At 43.5% G+C, this 9,287-nt stretch overlaps 1 protein-coding gene across 1 annotated transcript; it reads left to right on the forward strand.

Moving 5' to 3' along the window:
- Window positions 1–1,939: 1,939 nt before the first annotated feature.
- Window positions 1,940–3,018, forward strand: LOC119324290. The gene has a single exon (XM_037598059.1). The coding sequence runs from the start codon at window positions 2,115–2,117 to the stop codon at window positions 2,670–2,672; it is 558 nt and encodes a 185-aa protein (XP_037453956.1). The 5' UTR covers window positions 1,940–2,114; the 3' UTR covers window positions 2,673–3,018.
- The last annotated feature ends 6,269 nt before the right edge of the window (window positions 3,019–9,287 follow it).

Genomic DNA, 9,287 nt, shown 5'->3' on the forward strand with positions numbered 1-9,287 from the left:
AAAGGGGGAAAATTTATGCATACACAATACATGTATACCACATACATGCAAATTTTCATAATAATGTATTCTCATGCGTACACAAAAAGACAAACATGTAGTACATGAAAACGGGCCTTTTTTGTTGTCGTTGTTGTTGGGGTGGGATTTTTAGCTTACAAATCACTATATTTTTAAGCGAAAATTTACAGATCTGTAGTGAACACGACGTATAAGTTTCCACAGGTTCTTTCTTTAAACTTTGAAAATGCGATTTTCGAGTTTCTTTTCCTTCAAAATGCAGGGCCGCGCGAAATTGGCACTCATATTATACATCCCTGATAATAAAAAACCAAAGGCATATTACAGCGTGATGGTTCAGTCAAACCGCTGCGACGAGGGAGGAAAGGAACAAAGGAGCCGCAGCAGTTGCGCCCCTCCACTCGGGTGATTCCTTCCTCCACCTACCTCGCCGTTTCATTTAGCGCACGCAGGTGGAGGTGGGTGTCGGCGGGAGGAAGCAACCGACGATCGAGACCGAGAGAACAGGGGTCAGTCAGTAGGGGCGGGCGGGCCCGGGCGTCGTATCAGAGTTGGACTTGTGAACCGCCGCCCGCTGTCCCGGCTCTGTGCGGTGGCCTGTGCCCGCTTCTTCGGAGCTACACATCTCTCTCCGGAGCATCAACACCGGTGTGTGTCCGGTGACTTCCAACCTTTTTTCCCGCGTCGATTTGCACGCCACCGCCGCATGGTTCCGGCGTGAAACGCGGTGAAACGTTCAGGGCGGGCGTTGGAATTACTTTCGGTTTTACACCGTCCGGGTGATGCTTGCGATTGCGAAGACGCACGCGCTGTTATTACTACGTACGAGAAGAAAAGGAGAATTGTCCTTGTGGGAAAGGCCGGAAGCTGACAAATAGTTGGGTTTTTTTTTTGTCTTGCGAAAGAAACAGTTGGTTGTTCTGTCTGGTAGGAGCATTGTTTCGTGGGCGACCTGACTGGCGATTTGGATGATTAATCCAACCCCCATGTTCTCATGCGCATTCTTTTGCTTATTACTAGTAGTACTGCTCAAACACAGACATAGAGCAGCCCCTCTCATTCTTTTAATGCGAACCATCCATCATTGAGAGGATCATCAAAGGTTCCAGCGAAGCTAAGAGTAGGTGCCAAGGGGGCCGTCCTCTTAGAGCATGGTTAATAATATAGCCAGCTGCTGGCTATATGATGTTGCCATGTCACATATAGTTAAGCTTATAGCCAACAAGTACAATAGCTGGATATAAATATGTACTACTTTGTTGATACATGGCCCACCCCACTCTCTCACAAAGTACCTAGGAGCACGTGTTGTAGCCGGCTGTTAACTAGTAGCCCGCTTTTCTTCTCTCTCCTATTCTCTCTCTTCCAAATAAACAAGAATATAATATTTAATGTCTTACAGCCCGCCTACATCACTTTATTGTACTTGCTCTGAACAGAAAGTAGTACAGTGCAACTGCAACCAGGTGTCCGTTTGGTACCATGAAAATAACAACGATAATTTCCAGCCATTTTACCACCCCAAAGGCATACATACGACCCGTTCATCTCCTGCACTTACAAAAACTACAAAATCTTTCTCGCGTTCCACGTACCAGGGCCTAGGCCAGCACGGTGGAGAAACAGAACTATCGCCGCAACAAAGTCAGACAGCTCGCCACGTGGTGGATGCCAAAGCAGAGCAGCAGGTGCAATTGCCAGGTGGTACACACAGCACAGACATGCAACCGCACCGGCAGCTGACGCCCATCATTTGCCTTGCCAGCCAACGCGGCCGCTCCGTCCACGTCCAGTTCACGTCGCCTCCCTGGCTGGAACAACACGCAGCCTCCGGCGGTGTACGAAGCTTTCAACTGCACTTCGTGGCCCCCGATGCACAAAGGCCAGCCAGCCAGCCTGTCCAGCCGCGACCGAACCACAGCGCCCACCACCCACATATACACACCCAGACGCGCGTTCTACGACTTCCTCTCCTCTCTGTGCCCCCCTCCTCGCCAGCTCCTCCCAAGAAGAGATCTGGAGAAGAGAGAAGAAGAAGGCCATTGTTGCTAGCGACCCACCTTCTCTTTCTGCATCTTCCTTGCCTGGTCGCCATGGCCACCATCCTGGAGAACATCCAGAAGGCGCGGTTCCTCCCGACGAGGCCGCTCAGGGACGACCTGCCCACCTTCCAGGGCGGCAAGGAGGAGGAGAGCCACCTCATGGGGCTCAGGAAGAGGCTCTCCAGCTTCTCCGGCAAGATCCAGCCCATCTCCTCCGCGTCCGCCGAGTGGGCGTTCCGCCGGACCCGGTCGGCGCCGTCGCTCGCCGCCGAGTTCGCCGGGGGGCCGCTCAAGCGCTGGTGGGACTGGGGCCTCGGCTGGCTGCTCTCCAAGAAGCTCGGCTTCGCCGGCGACCTGGAGATGAACGAGGAGGAGGCGGCCGCGCTCGGCCGCGGCAGTCGGGGCACCTGGGCCCACGTCCTCTACAAGGTGCGCTCCGGGGTCCGCCGCCTCGTCGCGTCCGACCACTCGCTGCCCACCACGCAGCGCCTCAGGGGCGCCTCGCTGCCCGCGTCCTCCGCGCACAGGGCCGCCGCCCAGCAGTGCAAGCCCGCGCCGCAGTTCGCCTACACCCAGAGCTTCCAGTACAGCCAGGCAATGGCGCATTAAGCAGTTTGCTTTGCATATTGTTCTGGTAGTGTCCGCGAGATCCAAATAGATACGACGACGGGAAGGAGGCTCGTGAAGAAGGAGAAGATTCAGGTCTCAGGTGAGATCGATGGTTAAGATGGCTCGCAACACGATTATATCTGGGAATTTAGAATTGTAGTTTACCCTGCTGCTTTCTTTTCTTTTTTGTGGGTAGATCTGATGTCTCTACATATAATAGATACCGAGTGTATGCTGCTGGTTCTTTCCATTCTTTTGGGTTCGTGGGTGCCATGTAAATGTTGGTGGATTCCTTATGTTTTTGCCTCCTGCGGTAAATAAAAAGCTAATGCAGATTCGTGGTCGACCGCTCCTATGTTCGTCTTGATGATATAGATGCCGTCCACTGCTTCTCTTCAGATCTGAAGAGCTCAAGCATCTTTCCAGTTGCTACCAGCTAATATGCAGCTCACAATAGCTGGTGGAGCTAGCTAATGATGGTTTTGTTTTCCTTTGGTAGAGCCTCAATACCACAGATGACACGCATTATATTATAATTATAGAAAGCAGTTCCATATGATGGAAGTGCTGCCCAAACAAATAAAATAATGATGAACATGCTTCGGTTGACTCTAGTGTCGGTGCATCGGCAAGGTAGAATAAAATAATAAGAACGTGTCGGTGTATTAGCAAAGGAGAAGAAAAAAATAAAAAAATGGAGAAGAAGAAGACGAAGAAGTAAAGGAGACAGTTCACACACGAAAATTTGCACATTTCTTTTCCAAGTTCGGCGTATGTTTCTCAAGCTACCGTCTTTTCGAAAAAGGCTCGTCACCGCGCTTTATAAATAAAGCACCACCGCCTTTCGCCCTTTTTTTGGTAGATTTCTCAAGCGTTTTGTGTTTTGGGTGTTTCGGGAAAGTGACATTAGAGCAGAAAGTGTTACATGTAGGTTCGGAGCATAGGTGAAGCGTCGCGACGAGGAGAACAGGTAGGAGGTCCAAATCTGTGGCATAATCAAGTGTTACATGTGCGCCACCAGAAACGAATGATTGGAAACATGGCACACACGAATTCAGGCAGTGTACTTGTGGTTCTAGTAGTACTAGCTTACAGCTTTCTGATGGAGATAGAAAGTAATGGGCGCTGACGTGCTGGCACAAGTTCACTATATTTCTGAATCCAACAAAATGTAAGTTCAGTACTCCTTCACGAGCTTCCTTCCCGCCGTCCTCCTTCCCCGCTGCAATAAAACCTGCCCGTATCATCACGGAGAATAGCTCCAACAGGAGCTTGGGGTGTATAAGGGTCAAAGCTAGCATCCACATTGAGCTTCACATACCCTCCAATAGGCTTGGCCCAACCCCCATGCTTCATCTTAGATTTTGGGTTGCTAGCTAATGTGAAATTTGCAGCCAAAGCTCACGTCGCAAGTTGAATTTGACTCGGTGTTTGTATTGGTTCATCATGTACAAAATTTTCTCCGTCCTCACCATAAGTACCAAGCTGTAGTAGCAATGATCTCCTTAAATTTCGCCTGTCCTAACTCCTAAGACCAAAGCCTCATGACCAGAGACAATCAAGAGATACTCCAGAATCACCTTGCCAGCCAGACCAACAACACAAGCTCTATCAATAACATCATCAAGACCCAAAACTTCCATACTTGAGTAGCCGACACACATGCAAAGATAATTGTTACACTGGGCATTGGGGAGAAACCTTTATATGTTTATTAAGATAGCATGGCAAGGGATCGCCCCTTTCAATGTCCTCAAGAGGAAATTTTTAATCTTGGCTGGATAGTGCAAGTTCCATAACCTTTTCTACGTATTGTTATATGTTGAAGCTTCGAACGAGTGCTTGTTAGAGATCTTTCTTTTTTCGCGGGGGAGTGCTTGTTAGAGATCTGATTGCAAGCTGATAATTCCAAATGGCATGGCATGCCGATCGAACTGAAAAAAGGCAGTTTTGGTGAAATTCTATGCAAAAATATTAAAAAACTAGTGCTAAGTTCCGTTATTCTTGGCTTTTGCACTTCGGCTTAAAAGCCAGAAAAACATCTATTTATGTTTTTTTTGCTTTGGCTTTTCGCTTATATGCTATAAGCCTATAATGTAACAATATTGAGGTGTTTTAGCCCCTTTGTACTTTGAACAGTGTTATTTTTAAGGGAATTTTGAGCAATGCTAATGAAGGGGTTCTAATGGAGAATCCTACTCCTCGTGCACGTCGACAATTCTCGGCCAAATGCACCCCGGGCTAGCTACGTGTTTCGGGCCGGCCCAAATGGGGCAAATCACACTTTCGGTTCACAGACTGTTTTTTGTTTTTCTTTCAGTATTTGTTTTCTTTTCTTTTTTCATGTTCGTTTTCCATTAATTTTTCTTTTCTTATTTGTTATAATTTTAGTTTATATTTTTCATTGCATAATTTATTTGAAAATTATGAACATTTCCTTGTCACTGAATTTAAAAGTATCAATCAAATATAAAAATGTTCATAAAAACTAAAAAAATGTTCTTCATATTAAAAAAGGTCCATGAATTTCAGTTTTTTAGAAAACTCAGAAAGTGTTCATACAATTCAAAATTTGAAACCTTGAGCACTTTTTACAAATTCATGAATATTTTTTCCGAAATCACTCAATTTTTATATGAAATCATGAATAGGTTTTAAATTCACAAACATTTTCACAAGTCACAAACATTTTCTGATGTCATGAACGTTGTTTCAAGATCGCAAACATTCTTTTTGAATTCACAAACATTCTTTTAAACCCGTGATTTTTGTAAATTCACGAGGATTTTATCAATCTCGTGTACATTTTTCAGTTCACAAACAATTTTCAAATTTACGAATATTTTTTCAAAATTACGAACATTTTTTGAGTCTGCAAACATTTTTAAAATTTGAGAACATTGTTTTTGAATTCACGAATATTTTTTGAATTCAAGAATTGTGTTTAAATTCATGAAGGTTTTGAATCCTTAACATTTTTTAATGAAGTAAAAGTAAACAGAAAAAACGAAAAAAAGGACACCCCCTTCCCGCATGGGCTGGCCCTAAGTTGCGCCTGGGCGAGCAATCACTTCCTACCACGTGGGTCAAGGAATAGGAGCTTCGGGTTGTTCGCACACGAACACGTCACCATGTACCCTCGACACCGGGGGTGATGCAGCACAGCTCACATCGAAGGAGACCCGTCCGGAAGCGCGATACGTAATCAATCCGGCAGGCGCTTTTGTAGACCCGAAACCCCACTTTCCTGGGAAGGACCCGGTCAGGGCTTGCAGCGGCTATGGGCTGCCCTAGGTCGACCTGATCACCCTAGGGCCTCGTGGGTCGCTGCCCTCCTTTGCGAAGAACGAATGAAGAACGAGGAAGAAGAACAAGGGAGAAGGTAAAAGTAGAGATAAAATATGATAGTTTGACTGTTTGATTGTGTGTTGTTCCATCGGTCGTCACCTCTCATCTATTTATGAGGTGGTTGGACTTTCCATACAAGAAAATGACTAAAAATTTCATCCAAAACATCAAAACCCTAATCTAACTCGGACAAGGATCTTTGGCAATTTTCCGGATCAACTCGGAGCCACCGAGTGGTTTGCTTCGGCCCCATCGAGTGAACAATGTCAACTCTGTCTCCTTCTGCAATTTCCCGGATCAACCCAGTCTCACCGATTGGTTTGCTTTGGTCCCACCGAGTGAACGTTGCCAACTCTCTGGTAATTTTTTGGATCAACTCGGTCTCACCGATCAAATCAACTCGGTCGATCCGAAATGACTCTGCAGCTTCTGTTTCTGACCTTATTTTGCCTCCACAGGTTGCATACGACCTCGGATTAAGACGATTTTTATATCAAAATCAACCGTTTCGACGAGACACACAACTTTCGAGTCGATACATTTCCGATCAGAGGCCATATTAGTTTAGTTGCTGGCCATTTCATGATCTGATGTCAATATGAGCGTCTTTGAACTTGTCATAACTTTTGCAACGGAGCTCCGTTTTAGACCATCTTCATATCCATCTTGATCTTCTCGAACAGAGCCATCCCATGGTGACTTCCAATCATAAGTTTGAATTAATCTTGACATAGCTTTAAGCAACTTTTACGATTGTGCCATTTTTAAGCGTCAACACATGCCCCCTTGTTTTTCGGCAAAGTTAGTGTGCCGAAAAATAACCTATGTCGTATTTACTGTAAGGACGATGTCAACACTCCATCGGCCATGTCTGCTTAGGGCAATAAGTATATATCGACCATTGCCATGAGGTCCATGTAGAAATCACCAAATCATGTATAGCCTAAATAAACAAATGAAATAGCAATAAAATATTTCGACCTCTTTGTATTAGCAACAAAAACGTAACTAACCAAATGTATAGTGATTCGGTAATACCATGTCATGATATAGAAAATTATGTTGCACCATCAATCAAAATAAATCCATGGAGGGTAATTGATCATACCTAGGGATGAATTCCATGGCAAAGACATCAATGACATGGTTGAAGAAAATGGATGATGTGCTAACCGAAGATTTTAATGTTGTGGTGCACACCTTCGGCTTAATTGTTTGTTGCCTCCATCCTTCTCTTTCTTCGCTGTTATTGTACTTATTGCAATAGAAGCATGCACATCATTTTTATTTTGATTGACCCTCTTGGGAACCTATGCCATGTTCTTCTTTTTTAGCTCTTGTGCACTAAGATTTTGTAATTTCTTTTTTTGCCAATACAATCAGCCGAGTGGGCATCTCGACTGTGATTCTATTTTGACCACTGGCAATTCTTTTCTGACCTTGTGCACCCTCAACTTCGTTTCTTCAGATTTGGCACTTTGATTTTTAACAATTGATTGCTTCACTTCTTTTCCTTTTGTAGCCAATGTCAACACTTTAATTGGCTCTTTGTTATTTAAGATCAAATCTGAAATAACACATTTACGACCATCTTTGTTGACCCGGTATACTTGCTTGACCACCTCTTTCTTCTTTCTTGAGCTCCGGACTGATTCTTTTTTATCGAAACGGTCTTGAACATATGACTGCTCACTGAACGTTAATCTTCTTGGAGCTGCATAATAATGGCGAGTGGGTTTATAATAAGATGGAGAATGCTCCCTTGTATCATACCTGTCCCATGATGGCTATGGATTTACTTGAGCATAGGAAGGCATCAACGACATTGGCATTAGCGACCCAAAATAAGGATACGAATAAGTTTCATTCAAATTCTCTTCTTGCCAATACTGATCCTTGGATCTGCGCCAAGGGGTGATCTTGATGCTTTTGCATTAGTTGGTCGATAAGCACATTTTTCTTCACTCTTCTTTTGATATTTATCTAATAATTGTGCAAAAATGACTTTGGTTTTCTTGCACTTGTGCTTATTGTGGCATTTATCTCCTTTGTCTTGACTTGCATCGATCTTTGGATTTTCTTGTTGTCCCTCAGTCCTTGGCGTCTTCATTGTAGCCTCGATGGAATTCTCGCCCTCAAGATTATGTCCATTGTGCTCTTGAACAACTTGAGTACCTGAAAGCTTGATCCCATCACATGTAGTTTTTACCATCTCTTTAAATGGATTGGCTTGAAGCAGCCGATGCAAAAACCTTTTGCCATCATGACTAATTGGAATAGACTCGTCATCTCTTGGTGTCTCAACAAATTCCAGTTGTTCTTTATCAATGGCTGATTTAACTATTTGACGAAACATGTTGCAATCCTCAATACTATGCTTGAACGAATCATTCAACTTATAATACATTCATCCTTGGATAGATGGCTTGACATGGTGATAAAAAATTCTAATGTAATTATTTTTCAACAACAAATCAAAGATTTGACCACACATGTTTGAATCAAAGGTATACCTTTTGTTTTACAGCCGATCTTGGTGTGCGAACGGCTTTGGAAGCAAGCAAATGAGTGGTTCAGATTTAGAATCTCCCCATTCGGCTATACATTGCATTTTACACTCTGTCTCCGATGTCTTTGGATAAGATATTATATTAGCATCGGTTTTCTCAAAAGAATTTAACCTTGGCTTTAAATTTCTGAAATGAAAATAGTTAGGACACACTTGTCTCCATTGAGACCAAGTGTAAGCCAAGTATGAAACAAACAAAGCTACCCAATTAGATATGAACTTTAAATAAACCAATGGCAAAAACTTTGGTTGCAATAAGTCACTATCAATCTCTATGAATGGTACAACGTGTTGACCGATACGCTCTGTAATGATTTTCTTGCTAACAAATAAATTACCCTTCTTCATTGGTGTTTCAAAACTACTTATGAGGATTTTTCTAATAGAAGAATCAACAATAAAGTTGCGACCAAATCGGAAAATCAGTAAATCACTTGTTAGACATACCTCTCAAAAAGCATAGGGAGAGCATGATAGTTGCGTTACTTGAACGATATCTTGCTCCTCTTTCGAATAGCTCCCCAACAGATTATCGTCTTCTTTTAACATAATAAATTTGCCACATGTACTATTTGATTCGGTCCTCTCAATAACCGAATTACATTTGTTATCCGAATCATTATTCTTTTCATTGGTTGCTCTAATTAGCAAGACTTCTTATTCTTTAATTGATTCAGCACATGTAATGTTTAATTTGG

This window comes from Triticum dicoccoides, chromosome 6B (assembly GCF_002162155.2).
Source record: "Triticum dicoccoides isolate Atlit2015 ecotype Zavitan chromosome 6B, WEW_v2.0, whole genome shotgun sequence".
Taxonomy (NCBI): Eukaryota; Viridiplantae; Streptophyta; class Magnoliopsida; order Poales; family Poaceae; genus Triticum; species Triticum dicoccoides.

Excerpts from the sequence above, each read along its gene's own strand:
- LOC119324290 (XM_037598059.1), top strand. The coding sequence starts at position 2,115 with ATGGCCACCATCCTGGAGAACATCCAGAAGGCGCGGTTCCTCCCGACG.